At 36.2% G+C, this 18,938-nt stretch overlaps 1 protein-coding gene across 4 annotated transcripts in view; it reads right to left on the bottom strand.

The window, feature by feature from the left end:
- Positions 1 to 18,938, bottom strand: part of ITPR2 (inositol 1,4,5-trisphosphate receptor type 2) — a 550,850-nt gene that overhangs the window by 254,795 nt on the left and 277,117 nt on the right. For all 4 annotated transcript variants that reach the window (XM_037848345.1, XM_037848346.1, XM_037848348.1 and 1 more), the window contains 2 exons: positions 7,721 to 7,849; positions 5,878 to 5,998 (listed from right to left, as the gene is read on the bottom strand). In XM_037848345.1, coding sequence (XP_037704273.1) covers positions 5,878 to 5,998; positions 7,721 to 7,849 — 250 coding nt within the window. The remainder of the gene's footprint in view (positions 1 to 5,877; positions 5,999 to 7,720; positions 7,850 to 18,938) is intronic.

The raw sequence follows: 18,938 nt of genomic DNA, 5'->3' as shown, positions 1-18,938 counted from the left end.
ATCAAAGATCTAAATAAAAGAATTGAAACAATAAATCTCTTATAAGAAAATGTAGGGGAAGCATCTTTGGGCTCTTATGGTAGGCAATAGTTTCTTAGACTTTACACCCAAAGTACATGCAAAAACAAGAACAAAAATAGATAAATGGGATCTCATCAATGTAAAAAACTTTTGCGCATCATAGGACTTTACCACAAAAGTGAAAAGACATTCTACTTAATGGGATAAAATATCTGGTAACCATGTATCTGAAACACAAACATGCTTTTGCATCTGAATTGTAAAACTTCAGACAGGTTCCTATCCAGCAAATCAGATTGCCATAGTCTAGTTTATATATTAGGGCTTCCTAAGATAAGACTTCTAGGACAACATGGTACAGCATAAACTTTATAATGGATTTGGATTTCATACCCAAATCAACTACTTACTATTTAGGCAAGTTACTTAACCTCTATGAGTTCAAATTTCACTACCTGCAAAACACCTAGCCCATGGATTTTTTGTCAGTCCACAAACACTTATTAACCTGCACCAGACACATTCATGACCCAGTGATCAGCAGTGAATAAAGCAATGCCCAGCTTTCAAAGGGTTTACATTTTAGTGGGGAAACCAGGCAACAAAGAAGCAAAAATAAATGAACCAGATGCTTCAAATAGTGATAAGTGCTAAGAGGAAAATTTAAGAGAATGATATGATGAAGGGTGGGAAGCAACAGGGCAATGCATATAGGGTGTTTGGAATGCTTTATTATGCCCTTAACTTCTAAGCTGAGATCTGATTGACAAGAGGAAGCTCATAGGGGACAATCTTGGGTACAAGGGAATAGGACATGCAAATGCTCTAGGGCCAGGCAAGGCCTGGGTGGGTGGGGCAGAATTGGGGGTGAGAAGGGTGGGGAGGGGGTAGGGGAGAAGGTGGAGAGGTAGGTGAAGCTCAGATGATGAAGGGATTTGTAAACCATGGTAAGGAGTACACATTTTATTTGAAGTGCAGTGGAGAGTTTTAAGCAAGGGAATGATATGATTTCATTTACATTTTAAGATCACTTTCACTTTTGCAGGGAATGGATTGTAGCAGGACAGGAGTGGAAATGGAGAATCCAGTAAGGAGAATCTGGTAGTAATCTAGGTCAGATGATGGTGGATTTGGATAAGGGTGACACATGGGAGAGAGAAAAAAAGAAGTATTTTAAAAGCGGAATCTGCTATTGCATTTAATGGATAGAGGGGGGACAGGCAGTGAACAAAAGGAAAGATTCAAATGTGACTTCTAAGCTTTAAAATAATACTAATTGGAAAATAGTTTTTTCCCCCCAGTGGGACAAAATTCTGCCTCTTACAGGTGCCATACATTGGTTATAACCCCATCTCTCAGGAACCTATAAAAGAAGTCCCTTCTCACCTTCAAATGTTTGAAAATAATTATGTTCCCCCTCAGATTTCTTTTCTTTGCTTAAATATTTCAAATGTGTTCAATCACTACTCAAGTGAAATGGTTTTAGATCTTTTTACTACCATGTATGCTCACTTCTGAATATGTTTCACTTTGATTAAATGTTTTTCCATGAATGGCATCCACAAAAAAAAACAAAAAAAGATGTGGTCCAACCATGAGAAAGCAGAATTTGCTTGTTAACCATCTTCCTCCTAGGTAAGAACTTTCTATTAATGTTTTTTTTTTTTTTGAACAGGAACTTCGTAGTAAAACTAATAGGGGAAATAAGCACTTATGATGATGTAAGTTATAATAAAATAAAGCATAGAAAGAAGTTATATATAAGTATTTAAATGGGAGAAACTGAAGATCTGGATATGAGGATGAAGAATGGCTTTTATGTAGGAAGTTGAACAAAAATTTTTGAGTGATAGAAAGGAGCTGAGAGGTGGTCATGTGGAAACTGGGGAAGAAAGAAAAGAAAGTAATTTATAGCATGAACAATGCATGCAGCATTTGCAGGAGCTCCTAGTAGTTTCATTTGCTCTCCTGTAGTGTGTTTGCAACAAGGTCAGAAAGGGAAGGGAGGAAGGGCTCTGTTAGGGAGGGTCATGAAAGCTACCATGAGGAATCTGTGTTAGACAAAGGGACACCACTAAAGGCTGGAGACTTTGCTAGTGGTGTTTTTAAACCAATAGAGAGAATTTAACAGAGCTGCACTTGGGGAAGATTATTCTGGTAATAGATTCATTAAGGAAAGGCAAAAGGAGAGAATATTAACTTCCAGTGGTGGTCCAAGAGGGAAGTCATAGGGGATTAAACAAAGGCCCTGATGAAGAGAATGGAAAGGGAGGGACAGATGAAGAGAGTGGAGATAGAATTTCGGAGATGAGTAGCTGTTCAGATGGACAGGATAAAGAAGGAAAAAAACATGACTTCTCACAAAGATAAAACTAGGATTTTAGGTCTAACCTAACCCAAACCTATCTTGATTACAAATTTTGATATTATTTTTTAGACTTCCTATTCTACATGTCTATATAGCTCTCAAATAGTACCCAAAATTTCTTGTTAAATCATAAGATTTTGGCCCATATAGGAAATAGTAGAAAATGAAATTTTACAACACAGGAATGAAAGATACATTGGACTAATAGAATTTCAGTGACTAGTTTAGACCCCCAAGGCTCTGCTATCTTGCTATACAAGACCTGATTTGACTACACAGCACACAGCATAGAAGGCAGAGTTCAGAAGGCAAGTGCAACTTGGAATCTCATTTATTGCTCAAAGTTCTTGTCTCTCACTTTTAAGTGTTACTGCAGAACAGCATGCCCTCTTTGCACTGTGTGAGGCTATATGGGGTTTTTCCCATTGCATTTGCTGAATGGTGGGGGATTGGGGAAAGAGGAAAGAGGAGGAAGAGGAGAAGGAATTATAAGAAGGGGAAAAGGAGGAAGAGGAGGAGGAAGAAGGGAGATTGTCTTAAAATGTAAAATACAGAAATACACTTGGCAGGTAAGACAATGCATTCCTACAGAAAAGATAACACTGTCATTTTTTTTTTTTTTTACTTTTCCTTTCAATTTTATCTTTAAATGTTTAGTTTATTCCTAGCTGATTTGGTCCAAATGAAAATATTTTTACTGATGTCCACTGGGACTTGAAAAGTAATATGCAATTAAAAACTCAGAAATTACAGAAAAGCTTGAACAACAGAATCAGAATCACTTATAATTCCACCATTCAGAGATAATGTATGTTAACCTTTTAATTATATCCTCTAGGCATTTTGCTATGTGCAACTTTTTATACTAAAATTAGGTTCTGTTTTGTGTCCTTCTTTAGTTTCAACTTAAATACGTATTGTGGGCCCCTTCTTATTCCCATATCCCTTCCCTTTGCTTCCTGAACCATTCTGTCCTGAAACCTTTAGGTGGGGAGGAGCAAAGTAAGGATCTGAGCTAGGCAAGGCATAGAAAGGATTAGTGGTTGTCCAGAGCAGAGCATCAGAGACCAAAAAGGAGTGGAAGGTGTCTGCCAAAATAACTTGAGTGGGGTGATGAGGGTGTCCACACCGGACGACAGCCTGGTGCAGGTGTCAAAGATCAAGCAGGGTAAAGAGGGTATCATGCAAACAAGTGCCCAGGGTGGAGAGCCAGGAGCTGAGCAGGAAGAGGGGGTGGCTCCGCAGAGTGGCAGCCTGAGGTGTGGTGCTGGAGCCTAAGAAAGGGGAAGAGGTTTTCTCTGTAGGAGGGTTTCAGCTAGAGCAGAAAGTGTCCTTGTGGGGTGACACTTGACATGGGGAGTCAAAGCATATGTGGGGTGCGAGGTGAGGAGAATGTATGCAAAGGAGGGTTTCAGATGTGGAACCATGTAAATTATTAAATTTTTCAGAAGAATTGGCATCTTTGCAAATTGAATTTTCCAATCTAGATGCAGTATATTCTCCATTTATTAACATCTTTTATATTTCTAAGTTTAGTATTATAATTTTGTTCTTTCATATTTCTTGTCAAATTTACCCCTGTGCATTTAATATTTTTTTGCTATTGTGAATATCTGTGGTGGTTTGCAGCTACGTACCCCTGAAAAACATGATTCTTAAATGTAATCCATTCCTGTGGATTGAACCCTTATAAATAGGACCTTTGAATAAGGTTACTTCAGATAAGGTGTGGCCCAGGATAGATCTTAATCCTATTACTGAAGGACATAGGGAAAGCCACAGGGAGAGTAAAGGGCCACAGAAGGAGCAGCCAGAAGCAGAAAATCAACAGATGCGGGAAGAGAAGGGAGAGGACAGGACAGGCTGCCATGGACTGCAGGTGACAGAGGAGCCAAGGACCAAGGATCGCTGGCAGCCAGCCCCAGAACAACAGCCTTTGGGAAGAAACCATTGCCTTGATTTAAACTCCTCCTAGCCTGAAAACTGTGAGCCAATAAATTCCCATCATTTAAGCCAACCCATTGCATGATATTTGCTTCAGCAATGAGTAAATTAAAACAGAATATCTTTTTCACATTATGTTCTGTTTCTTTTTGGTATATAAAAAGTCTACCTAGTTTAATATTTAGTTCACCTAGATGAACTCTATTAATCTATTAGTTCTAATAGCTTTTATTTCTTATTGATTTTTTTTATTTGATTAGGGAAATTGTAGGACTACAGAAAAATCAAACAGAAAATAGAGTTCTCATATACCCTCCCTCACATACAAAGTTTTCCCTATTAATAACATTTTGCATTAGTGTGGTACCTTTGTTACAATTGATGAAATAATATTATTAAAAGTGTACTATTAGCTACAGTCCATAGTTTACATCAGGGGTCACTGTTTGTGTTGTACAGCCCTATGAGTTCTAATATTTTTTCAATTGATCCTCTGGGCTATAAATGTTTTTAATTTATTCAAATTAAGATTGGGGTCTTTGATAAATTTTGTTAATATCAAATCACTTGGGTTAAACTGCAGACAGGTGGAAAATGCTACTTAAAATTTTTAATGGACAGTAATTAAATCATTTATTCATTCATCAAATATTTACTGAGCACCTACTACAACCCTGGCCAAGTTACCTAACCTACATAATTCTCTGTTTCCTCACCTGTAAAATTTAAATAAACAAAGTAACCATCTAAGGAATAAATTAGCTAATGCATGTAAATTGCTTATCATTGCACATGGTAAAGATTGCATAAATGTTAGCAATGATGATGATGAAAATGATAGTGTAACACACTATAAACTGCCTTCCCAATGCCTGCAGAACCACCATTAGTTGAGAAAATGGTCAAGTTGCTCTCTCTTTTTATTTTTAAAGTCTCACCAAGTCTGTTACTTCTCCCTCAACCCTCTCCCCCATCCATAGGAAGGCCCTAATTAGCTGCCTCACAAATACAGAGATTTATGAGAAATCCTTTCCCAAATTTACTGACTTCCCTTAGCTGTGATCTTCTTGCATTCCCTTTCACTTGTAACTTCCAAAGACTTCCGTGTATAGTGGATCCTCAATAAATACTGATGGATTTCAAACAAAATTGGAAAACTAAAAACCCTCAAATCCCTTACTGCCACATGAAGATATAAGTCAGCTAGGCTACTTAATAGACAAAATAATTCCATCATGAAATCTGAGATAACAGTTAAAATTAAAAATAATTCCTTTGAAATCTTAAAGAGCTATATTAGATAAAGTGATATATGCAATAATACTAAATTTTCATTTAGAAATAGAACAATTATATTTCCCTCCTGAAAAGGATACAGTGTGATTCAGAATCATTTGCTGATTTTTGCTTTTCAACTTTAGAGAAACCATGCCTGCTCTCCTAATTAAGTAGTATACTGGAAAAATATTGGTATTCCCTATTAGCCAAAAGCCCCCTTTCTTTAAGAAAATAGAAAATAAGTAAAACCCAACATCGTGACTTACCCACTTCAGCCAAAGTTCTGATACAGGACTCCACTGAGGCTTTCTGTGCTGGGTTTGGCCAGGTGCAATTATAAATTCTGAAGGCAGATTGCAGCAGCTGAATAAAAACTGGCTGATGTGTCTAAAAACGAAAAGAAATTGGACAAATAGTTCTGATAAACCATTAACACTCCTGATACTATCCATGCATTATCTAAAAGGTTCATCAAGATATAATCCAGCCTTTCAAGTTTCAGTGCTATCTAATAAATACCTCAATTCAACAGACACTTATTGTATACCTATTTTATGCCAGACACCATGCCACGTGAAATAAATTGTTCATAGAAAATTGATCATTTGCATTTTCACTATATTCTTAACCAGAAAAAAATGGGATTTCTTGAAGCCAATGACATGAATTTAAATACATTTTTTATAATCCCTGGTATATTTCCAAGTATAACTAAATTTGGTGTTTCTGGGTTTTGGGTTATTTTGTTTGTTTTTTTTTTTTTTTGGTTACATATGAAGGGCAAGCAGAGAAGGCCATCATTTCTGAGCTACAAAAAAAATATAATATGGTTACGTCTTATAGATTAAGAGTACTCCAAAAGAAAGTACAATTGAAATGGCATTTTTATAAGAGTAATATATAATTACTGTAGGATATTTGGGAACCACAGAAATAAAATCACCAATAATCCTCTGATGTAGAGATAATCGGTATCAACATTTTGAAGATACTTCCTAGGTTTTACTATGTATATACATTTGTATATTCTTTACACATGCAAATTTGGATGCTACTATAAAGTAGTTCTGTGGACTATTTAACTTAATATCACATTCTGATCATTTTTTCATCATCCGTTTCTCTTTAAAAACTTGATTTTTGATTGCTACATAATAAACCATTCTACAGATCTACCATAATTTCAACTGCTACCCAATTTGTGGAGATTTAAGGTTGATTTCAATTTTTAAGTATTATAAATAGTTGGATGAAAATGTTAGTATATAAATCTCTGTTGATTCCATTAGCATAAATTACTAGTGTGGAATTATTGGATCAAAATGCCTATCCATTTAAAGAACCATATCATTTATCTCAATTCTTGGCAAACAGTCAATACACACTCATGAGAATGCCTATTCAGCTTACAGGGAGAGGAAGAAAAGTTCAATTTGAAGATGGGGCCTCTTTATTTAAAATAAAGTTTGGTAAACTCAGAAAGGGGCTATAACAGTATATAATATGAGAAAACAATGATCTACAAAAGCAAAATTCAATAGACTCCCTCTGTCGCTTTTCTGGAGGGCCATTTTTCCTCATTTGAAAATCACCGTGTTGACCACTTTATGTGTCTATCCCTGGCAATGATGTCGCAGTCCAACTTAAATTTCACATTCAGTTTTCACTTTAAACTAGAATTGGAAGATTGAGGCACAGAAAAAGAATGCATTTCAGTTACTTAGAATGGTGATAGCCATATCTTCTTCTTGAATGCGGTTAACACTTTAGAAGTTGAATTGTTTTATTTATTTATATATTTTGTAAAGAAGTTATTGAAGGAAATTTCCAGTCTTGCTATGTATCCATTTCATGCACACATTTTTATTATTGTTAAGCTATCCACATATTATTTAGACAATTCAAAGCATAATACACAAATTAATATAACCTCATTTAATTAACAAATTAAAAGCTGCTTTTTTATTTAAAAAAAAAAAGGAAAAGAAATTTTAAAAAGTAAAGGAAGTAGCTGCCTGACCAGTTTAAAGTGTTTTTTTTTTCCCTACTCAAGTGAGGTAAACACATTCTTTATGACAAAATCCTTTTGTGTGTGTTTGTTTAAGTTACCTGGAGGCTGGTACTGTTGTCTGAAAAAGGAGAACTAAAGAAGCCGCTAACGATGTTCATTATTGACTCAGTAACACACTTTTCCAAGAAGACATCTGCATGTTTCCTGTCTGTGGTTGTGTTGCAAACCTGGAGAGAAAAGCAAACCAACTCAATAGACTTTATCACATCTTTGAATTGTATTCAATACTGGAACCAATAGAAGAACCAGGTCTTCTGCTTTTGAAGGCTGATTTGAATAGAAATATTTCTGACTAAAATCCACTGAAATTTTATCAAATTTGGTTGTCATTTCATCCCAGACCAGAATTCTTCCACCAACCCCCCAAACCCTTTCTTTGTTCCACTTCTCTCACCTCTCACACACCAGCCTTCTCCCTCCATCCCTTGACTTCCCTGGAAACACTTTTCCTCTCAAAGTGAAGAAACCAAAGAGGAAAGAGTCATTACAAGTGTAAGAAAGTGGGGAATGTGATTAATGGTGGTGTATATCTTTCCATTTTCATATATAATGCCTGCTCCAAATTGGAAGATGCAAACAAAATATCTGGAGAGGAAAAGAAAAAGGGGGGTGGGGGGAAGACAAATCAAATCCTTTCCAAGAATTTTGAGTTTTTCATCTACAGAGCATCTGGGAAGCATGGAAATATGAATCTTTCTCAGAGTAGGCTAAGTAACAACAGACAATACACAGGCTGGGACAGACCAGAAAAGAACACTGCCCTGGCTCCTGCTCTGATTTTTATATGGGATTAAATGAGGCATAAATGGGGCATTTTGCTAAGCAAACTGTACATTCCCATGTGCGTTGGTTAGACAAACTGCAAAAGCTAAGATACATGATTAAAAACAAGTGAAAAAAAAAAGACGGATGGTGAAAAAACAAGAAACATGGAGATTAAAAAAAGAAGTGGGAAGGAAGAGTACAGGCTATGAGACAAGACTGAAAAACTAGGGCAGAGTAAGAAGCCTAAACAGTCTCAGAACTGCGGTGAGGTAAATATGGTGGCCATATGTTCCAGATGTTCTTAGACAATCCAAATTTTTATGTAATTTTCTTCTTTTCAATAAGGAGATTAAGCAAAAGAATACATATATGTAATTTAATTTGGTATTGCTTAAAATCCTTTCACATACAAAAAAAAATCACAAAAGAGAAAAATTCCTGTCTCAAACCATGTGTCCCAATGTTTCTGGTTTGGAAAATAGGAGCACTAATACCAGTATTTGCCAAAAATGAGACAGAAGAGAGTACAGGGTATGTTTTGTGCTGAAGTTACTTCCCATCTGAGTAACCAGAGGCAGTTCACTTTTTTTTACCTGTTAAATGACACCTACCTGACAGGGTTGTTATTACAGCTAAAGGATTTTGGTGTATCTAATCTGAAAGGGTTATTGTAGGGAACACTGTGATTAAAGGAAACAAATTTTGTGAAATTATATAATCTGTTAATGGTTGTTCCAGCATATAACATAGCATCTGGCACATACAAGATGCTGACTAAATGTGAAATGAATGAATCAATTAGTTAATTTTAAAAATGAAAGAGACTGAGTCTTATTTCATTTGAAGTTAACTTTGGGTTAGGGTATATTTGTGGAGTACTCAACCTTTAAATTTTAAAGTGGGCCCAGATCTAATATCAATTTGATTTTCCCATGAGGGACATGAATTAGGATTTATCTCTTTTAGTATCTTTTCAGCACTGGCTTTTATAGTACAGTATCCTTATATATAGGATAAAGGTATCTTAAAATGGAATAGGTAGCAGACTGATACTGCCATGATCAGCCCAAATAGCCTTCTTCCTCACCCAGTGACTGTTCACACAACTTTGTGGGGTACTCTGAAGCTATTATAGTACCACACCGCATCACTTTGCAACTGGTCATTAGCCAAAGAACTAAACAGAATTTGGTGTTTAGTCGATCAATTAAAAATTACTTATTTCTGTAGCAACACATCCCAAAGTAATTCAGGTGGTGAATAAAAATATATATTCAGGGTCCCCCTGAGGAGCTGGGGGAGGATGCAAAGGTGTTGAACTTCCTCACCTGGATTGTTGCTGATGTTCTCACAAACATTGGGGACTGATGGCCTGATATGCTGAGCCCTGTATCTTGGGACTTGCCCCTATGAAGCTTGTTACTGTAAAGGAGAGACTAAACCTGCTTATAATTGTGCCTAAGAGTCTCCCCCTGAGTGCCTCTCTGTTGCTTACATGTGGCCTCTCTCTCTAACTAAGCCATCTTGGCAGATGAACTCGCTGCCTTCCCCCTACGTGGGACCTGGCTCCGAGGGGTGTAAATCTCCCTGGCAACGCAGGACATGACTCGCGGGGATGAGTCTGGACTTGGCATCATGGGATTGAGAACATCTTCTTGACCAAAAGGGGGATGCGAAATGAGACGAAAGTTTCAGTGGCTGAAAGGTTTCAAATGGAGTTGAGAGGTCACTCTGGTGGACATTCTTATGCACTATATAGATAACATTCTTTAGGTTTTAATGTACTAGAATAGCTAGAAGTAAATACCTGAAACTACCAAACTCCAACCAAGTAGCCTTGACTCCTGAAGACTGTATAACAATGTAGATTACAAGGGGTGACAGTGTGATTGTAAAAACCTTGTGGATCGCACTCCTTTTATCCACTGTATGGATGGATGAGTAGAAAAATGGGGACAAAAACTAAATGAAAAATAGGGTGGGATGGGGGGGATGATTTGGGTGTTCCTTTTTACTTTTATTTTTTATTCTTATTCTGATTATTTCTGGTATAAGGAACATGCTCAAAAAATAGATTGGGGTGATGAATGTACAAGTATATGATGGTACTGTGAACAGTTGATTGTACACCATGGATGACTGTATGGTATGTGAATATATCTCAATAAAACTGAATTTAAAAAATTACTTATTTCTAAATAAATTGTTTCCTCAAAATCCTCGCCAATGAAAAGTCTGTATTTACAAAAGTGTATGAAATCTCTTCCCCAATTCATTTGGGCAAAAAGTTCAAACTTTTCAAGGAATTTTTTTCTGTCCCATTTGAATGGTAACATTTTTACCTCTAGAACCTCTCACCCTACACTGTAATCTCAGTAGATAGGCAAGGATGTGGGAAGCCATTTTTCTTATTCAAATCTTAAATAACTCTTCATAAGTTATCTCATAATACAACTTCATAATGTAACTTTTTAGTTCTAATAACAACTCTGCCAAGTAGGTATCATTTAACAGATGAAGAACCTAATGAATAGCAGTATTTCTTTACCCTGTCTTTTATTTTGTTTTTACTACCTCTTTCCAATAAATACCGGAAATACTTCACATAAAATTATATCACATTAAATGATCTTTTTATATGTAACATATTTCTAAAGTTTTAATCACTATGCACATCATATTCACAAAATATTATTTCCTATAAAAGATTTTCACTTACTGGCATTATCTAAACACTTATTTTAAGTAGCTATATTTATTTCATCATTCTAATGCACCACCATGCCTCAATCCATTTTTGGAATGAGTTGAGGGGCACAACCAAAAATATAAACATTTTCATATTTGCTAGTAACTAGTCATTTAGAGGATCATCTTTTCTATTTTTCTTTCTTTCTTTCTTTCTTTTCTTGGCTATTATAAAAAGTGTTTTTGTGCAAAATTATTGTTTTCATTTTCCAAAAGTTGTTTTTTTTTTTTGGTGGGATGGGACATATAGCACCAAAAGAGGAATCCGTAGATGAGGGATATAAACAGTTTTATAATACTTGCTGGATCAATCCTCTAAAATAATATATTTACAATGTTATCAAACAACCTAGCTTGGACACATAGGATGTCCCCTCATTACTATTATCTAGCGTCCAGACTTGCGATTGGGTTCAGCTAATATAAGGCCTTGGCATGAGATCACAGAGAGGGAAGAAAAAGAACGTGGGTATCTAGCTACCCTATCTCTGCCTCCACCCCATCTGCCTCTCCTTGCTGAGGCTTTGGCCTCATCTGTAATCTCTGGTTACAGCTCCTATCAGGGATGTTCATTGTCTCCAAGCCTTCTCCAGGCTCCATAGTAACACCCACTCCCCTTCCCTCTTCAGCCTTTCATTTAACCCAATTTCTTGGTGTTCCAGTGCCTTCTTGGTTCCTTTAACCCCACCCACATCTCTTGGATTGTGCTGTTTCCTGTTGGGATGGGCTGATACACCTGCAAATTATAACTGTTGTTGCCAATTCAATGGTACTAAAAGTTATTTTATTATGCATTTTTTACATTGCTAACAAGGGGAAACACTTTTCCATGTAATCATTTCATGCCTATTTTTGTTATGTACAAACAATTCAAACCCTCTAAACCACTTTTGAAATGAAATCTGGAAAATAACTATACATTATGTATCAGTATTGATACATCATACATCAGTATTAGGTACCTATCATTTATAACAAACACTTTTCATTTGTAGTTCACATATATTTTCCCATTCTGACTCTTTATTTCAAATATTTATTTCATTACATTCCACCGTAAAAAACTAATTTTTAACATTTGGGTACTATATTTCTATGTTGACTATTTCCATTTATTTAGTATAAAAAAGAAAGGAACTTCCTCTCTGCAAAAGAAAATGATGTATTCATTTTCATTATAGTTTTCTTAAATTAGAGTTCTCCCATCCCTTTACAAATCTTGATTCCTGTTTAAGTCTTTATGCTATCTGGAATTTGCTGCTAGAAGTGACTTGAATTACAGATTTTTCTTATTTTTTTTTTCTATATTGATATCTAATTATCCTCTAACCATATACTAAATTGTAATTTCTTGTCTCATTTTTAGATTATTTGAGGTTTATCTTAAGGTGTGTCACTAATCACCATTAAAATTTTTGGTATACTCCATGGATCATTTTTTAAAACATTTTAACCCAACTCCAAAAAATGAAATGGTTCTCAATTTGTAATGTTTTACAACTTGATAAACCAGCTCACCATCATTGTCTTTCCCAAGGGGAAAAAAATATCCATCTTTTGAAATGTTTGTATTCTTCTACTTTCAATGAATTTTACTATATATTCATCAGATTTCATGCACAAGCACTTTGGGACATAAATTATTAAATTAAAACTAAATGTTGAACTAGGACTTAGTCAGTGAACCAAACAAAACAAAGTCCCTACTTGCTTAGAGCCTTTATTCTAATCAAGGAAGATTGATAATAAACAAATTAATATATAAGATGTTAAATGGTAAAGAGAAAATAATAGACCACAAAGAAAAACAAAGCAGGGCAAGCTGTAAAGAGAATGATGCAGGATGGGTGGGTATAGTCAAGGGCTGCTATTTTCTTTAAATTGTTTGGGAAGGTCATTCTAGAAGGCAAGAACTGAAGGAAGTGAAAACCTCTTTCCACTACTAGAATATAAATTCCTAGAAAGGAGAACCAGTCTGTCTTGCTCACCAATGACATGCAACACCTTGGCACATAGCAGGCATTCAAAAATTATTTGTTGAATAAAAAAAATTAAGTGAAATTTGTAGACATAATTATGTCTGAAATTTCTCCCCTTACGTATATGATGTCCCTCTCTCTTCTGCTGCTCTGAAAGTTAACTGCTACCATTCCAAGGACTATATACAGACTATGTCAATAATGTATCAAAGGCCACAGCAGCACCATTCAATAAAACTTTCTTCAATGATGGAAATTTTCTATATCTGCATTGTCCAACATAGTAGCCACTAGACACATGTGCTTATTGATCACTAGAAATGTGGGTGGTGCAACTCAGGAAGTGAATTTTAAATTTTATTTTATTTCACTTAATTTAAACTTAAATAGCTACATATAAATAGTAGCTATGCTACTGGACAATGCTGCTCTGGAGCCCAGAAGCCTACCTTTGATCATATAGATCAAAGAACCTAAGGATCATTTTAGCATTCCTCATATATAGTAAAAGTGTTCCTCCAAACATCTGAAATGATATCTCATATTTATTTTAATTTGCCCTCCTTTATTTGTGAGGCCAAAACTTTTTTAAGCATTTGCTTTGTATATTGCCTTTTTTATGTGAATCATGTGTTCACACACTCTAATGGCTTTCTTAGAATTTTAGATTCATTGTTTTTAAAAGATAACATTGTTTTCTTACTATCAGTATATTCTAACTCTATGAACCCTGAGAAAATACAGAAAAACATAAAATGGAAAACAAAAATTATCCATAACCCTATAATCCAGATAAAATCACAGTTACCATTTGGTACTTTTTCTTCTAATCCTTTTGCTATGCCATATATATTTTACATAATTGAAATCATTCTGGATAACCAATTTTGTATCTTCCTTTTCATATTCAACACCCAATCATCATTAAAAATCCTCAAAAAATAATCTCAATGATTCTGTAACATCCATCTTACAGATATATCATAATTTATTTAAACATTTCTCTCTTGTTGAATATTTAAGCTATTTCCTACTGTACATTATTATAAAAATATGCTGAACTTCTTTGACCAGAAACCCTTGATATAATTTCCAAACATTTCCCTAGACAGATCTTAGAAAGGTAAATTACTTGACACATTAAAAAAGGATGAAACAGAGGTAGCAGCCTCTTCAAGAATATCAACTAGACGCATCCCCCATCCCCATAATGTCGACACCCCTTTTCAATATGAACAAGTTAGGCTGGTCACTGCCCAGACATCCCTGAAGACTGAGACAGTGATTAAATGAGAGGGAGAAGTAGCAACAGACAAGATAGGATTTATCAAAGGGGTATGAAGACTGAATCTTCATGTAAATATATGTATTTTTAAGTCTCCAGGGTATTAAAACAGCTAGAAGGAAATAACTGAAGTGGTGAAACTGTAACCCATAACATTCTTTGAAATTTGCTCTGTAACTACTTGTTAAATCATACTTTGAAAGTTATCACTCTTCTGTATGTGTTATATTTTACAATAAAAATATTTTTAAAAAAGGGATGAAAGTTTTTTAATGCGTTATCAAAATGCTTTTCAGAAAGACTGCATATATTTTACTATCAGCAAGGTATGTGAGTGCCCATCCCATCAAACTATCACCAACGTTTACTCATTAACCTTGTATAGATGGAAATTGGATCTTGCTTTCCTTTGTATTTCCTTGAATATTAACAATCGAACATTTTTTCAAGGATTTCTTAGTTACTTGTACTTTTCTCTTCTATAAATCAAGAATACTTTTTTTTTGCCCATTTTATTATTATGTTAGTGTTTTTCTTATCAATTGTTAGCCTTTTGGTCAATCTATAGTAAATTTTCCATTTTAATTTTTTTATTTTTATTTATGATCTTTTTAATGTAGTTAAGTATTAAATTTTCAGAGTGAAAAGTCTATTATTTTCCTTATCTAATTTCATCCATAGTGCTTTAAGCTTAAAGAGACCTTTCTGTTCCAAAGACAGATATATATATATTCACTTACATTGCCATCCTTTTTTATAGTTTCATTTTTCACATTTAGTTCTACAATATATTACAACTTATGCTATCATACAATGTGAGGCTAGGATCTGAGTTAATCTGCAACCTAAATAGCCAGTTTGATTTACTCAACAAGAATGCCAAGAATGTTCTAGGTACTTAGGAAATATCAGTGAACAACATATAAAAATCACTACCTGGGGTGGTTTGAACTGTGTTCCCCACTTTCAACATGTTTTTGTCTTGGTCCACATTCTGGTGGGTGTGGACTAATTGTAAATGGGATCTCTTGAAGCTCTTACTTCAGTTAAGGTGTGGCCCGACTGAATCAGGTTGGGCTTTTATCCAGATCACTGGAGTCCTTTATAAACAGAATGAATTCAGACAGAGAGAGACAGCCACGGGAAGAAGCCAGATGTCACGAGAACCAGGAAGAGAAAGGAGAAGACATCGCCATGTGCACTGCCATGCAACAGAAAAGATTGCAGGCAGCTGGCCCCAGAATGCCACAACCTTCAGGAAGAAAGCATCGCCTAATTATCTTCTAGATTTTGGACTTCTAGCCTCAAAACCACAAACCTATAAATTCTTGTTGTTTTAAGTCAACTCACTGTACGGTATTTATTTTAGCAGCTGGGAAACTAAAACACTACCCTTATGGGGTTTATGCTACTAATTGAATGATTCAAGGTTAGGCCAAATATAGCCCATGGGTCAAATCAAACCATACCCATTAGCTGACAAATTGTCTGTCTCTCTTCACTATAGTAGATGTGATAATGGCCTGGAGAAATGAAATATTTGCTTTCTGCCCCTTTACACAAAATATCTGCTGATTTCTGGAAATAACCAATCCCATCACTGATTGGTGATAATCTCTTTATCATATGTTAGGATATACTATGTATACAAAAATCAGTTTCTGCTATTTATTTCATCCCATCGATATGTCTATTTAGTTCCATGTTAAGTTTTCCACATTTAATTTCTTTTAAAATTCACTTTTTAAACATTTTTAACTTCAGATGGCATTTATTTATTTATTTATTTCACAGATATTTCCTGAGTATCTACTAGGCGCCAGGCTCCTTCTAGGTTAGGTAAATAGCAGTGAACAAAACACACAAAATCTTGCCCCTCATTTGTTTCTACTAAAACAAATACAAAAAACATATAAAAATGCCAGGTGATAAGTGTTATGAGTAAAAATGAAGCAAGAGAAGAGGAGAGAGAGGAAGAGGTTGCTTCTTTACATGTAGTGGTCAGTGAAGACCTCTCTGAAAAGTAGACTCTAAGCAGGGACCTGAAAGCAGAGAGAGAAGAAGCCATGTTGACAGCTGGGGTAAAGAGCATTCCAGGCAAATGCTGAGTCCTGAGATGGAAGTGTGAGCAGCACTCTAGACGAGCAGTGAGGAGGCTACAGTAGAAAGAACAGGGAGGGCACTAAAGGGAGAATAAAAGGATTTGGGAAGGGTGTGGTAGCTGGGGAAGAGCCCAAATCATGCAGGAATTTTACCATGGGTAAGTAAACAGGAGGAATCTGAGCAACGGACTGTAAAAAAAATTGTTATGGCTGCCAAATAAAACATAGACAGAGAGGGGGGCAAGACTGAAAGCAGGAAAATAGTCATGAAGCTATTGCAATAATAAGATGAGAGATAATGATATCTTGGAGCAGGAGAGGTAGTGATGGAAGTGTTTGGGAGCAGTCAGATTTTCGCTATTTTAAGGTTAGACTTTGCAGAATTTGCTGAAGGACTAGATTTAGAGTACAAGAAAACAAGAAGATTTACAGATGACACAAGATTGTTTGCCTGAATGCCTAGACTGAATAATGGAATGGTCATTTACTGAGATGCAAAACACTTAAGAAGGAATTATTGGAGGTGGGGCAAAATGGCGGATTGGTGAGCTGTATGTTTTAGTTACTCCTCCAGGAAAGTAGGTAGAAAGCCAGGAACTGCATGGACTGGACACCGCAGAGCAATGTGACTTTGGGCATACTTCATACAACACTCATGAACACACCGAACTGATGAGATCAGTGAAATCTGTAAGTTTTTGTGGCCAGGGGACCCGCGCCCCTCCCTGCCAGGCTCAGTCCCGTGGGAGAAGGGAGAACTGCAGTGGCAGCTCTTATTGGAAACTCATTCTACTGATCCAAACTCCAACCATAGATAGACTGAGACCAGACACCAGAGAATCTGAGAGCAGCCAGCCCAGCAGAGAGGAGACAGGAATAGCAAAAAACAGTAAGACAAACTCAAAAATAAAAGCGGAGGCTTTTTGGAGTTCTGGTGAACACAGAAAGGGGAAGGGCAGAGCTCAGGCCCTGAGGCTCATATGCAAATCCGGAAGAAAAACTGATCTCTCTGCCCCCTGGATCTTTCCTTAATGGCCCTAATTGCTTTGTCTGTTAGCATTTCAATACCCCATTAGATCTGCAAGGAGGGCTTTTTTTTTTTTTTTTTTTTTTTTTTATTTTTCTAAAACAATTACTCTAAGACGCCCAATACAGAAAGCCTCAAAGACTTGAAATTTGGGCAGGCCAAGACAAGAGCAGAACTAAGAACAAGAGCAGAACTAAGAGAGCTCTGAGACGAAAGGAAATAATCCAGTGGCTGAGAAAATTCACTAAACACCACAACTTCCCAAGAAAAGGGGGTTGTCCGCTCACAGCCATCATCCTGGTGGACAGGAAACACTCCTGCCTGTTGCCAGCCCCGTAGCCCAGAGCTGCCCCAGACAACCCAGTGTTACGGAAGTGCTTCAAATAACAGGCACACACCACAAAACTGGGCATGGACATCAGCCTTCCCTGCACCCTCAGCTGGTTGACCCAGAATTGGGAAGGTGGAACTGTGTGAATTAACAAAGCCCTATTCAGCCATCATTCAGCAGACTGGGAGCCTCCCTACACAGCTCAGCAGCCCAGAGCCGCCCTGGGGGGATGGCACTCACCTGTGACACAGCACAGTCATCCCTCAGTGAGTTAAAGAAGAAATAGCAAGAGAAATTGCTAAATATATAGAGACAAATGAAAATGAGAACACAACATACCAAAACCTATGGGATGCAGCAAAAGCAGTACTGACAGGAAAATTTGTAGTACTAAATGCATATATTAAAAAGGAAGAAAGAGCCAAAATCTAAGAACTAACGGATCAACTGAAGAAGCTAGAAAATGAACAGCAAACCAATCCTAAACCAAGTAGAAGAAAAGAAATAACAAGGATTAAAGCAGAAATAAATGACATAGAGGACAAAAAAACAATAGAGAGGATAAATATCACCAAAAGTTGGTTCTTTGAGAAGATCAACAAGATTGACAAGCCCCTAGCTAGACTGACAAAATCAAAAAGAGAGAAGACTCATATGAACAAAATAATGAATGAAAAAGGTGACATAGCTGCAGATCCCGAAGAAATTTAAAAAATTATAACAGGATACTATAAACAACTGTATGGCAACAAACTGGACACTGCAGAGGAAATGGACAATTTCCTAGAAACACATGAACAACCTAGACTGGCCAGAGAAGAAACAGAAGATCTCAACCAACCCATCACAAGCAAAGTGATCCAAACAGTGATCAAAAATCTTCCCACAAGTAAATGCCCAGGGCCAGATGGCTTCACAGGGGAATTCTACCAAACTTTCCAGAAAGAACTGACACCAATCTTACTTAAACTCTTCCAAAACATTGAAGAAAATGGAACACTACCTAACTCATTTTATGA

This window comes from Choloepus didactylus, chromosome 8, assembly GCF_015220235.1.
Source record: "Choloepus didactylus isolate mChoDid1 chromosome 8, mChoDid1.pri, whole genome shotgun sequence".
Classification (NCBI taxonomy): Eukaryota; Metazoa; Chordata; class Mammalia; order Pilosa; family Megalonychidae; genus Choloepus; species Choloepus didactylus.
Note: the sequence above shows the minus strand (reverse complement) of the source record. Positions and strands in the feature narration are given on the sequence as shown.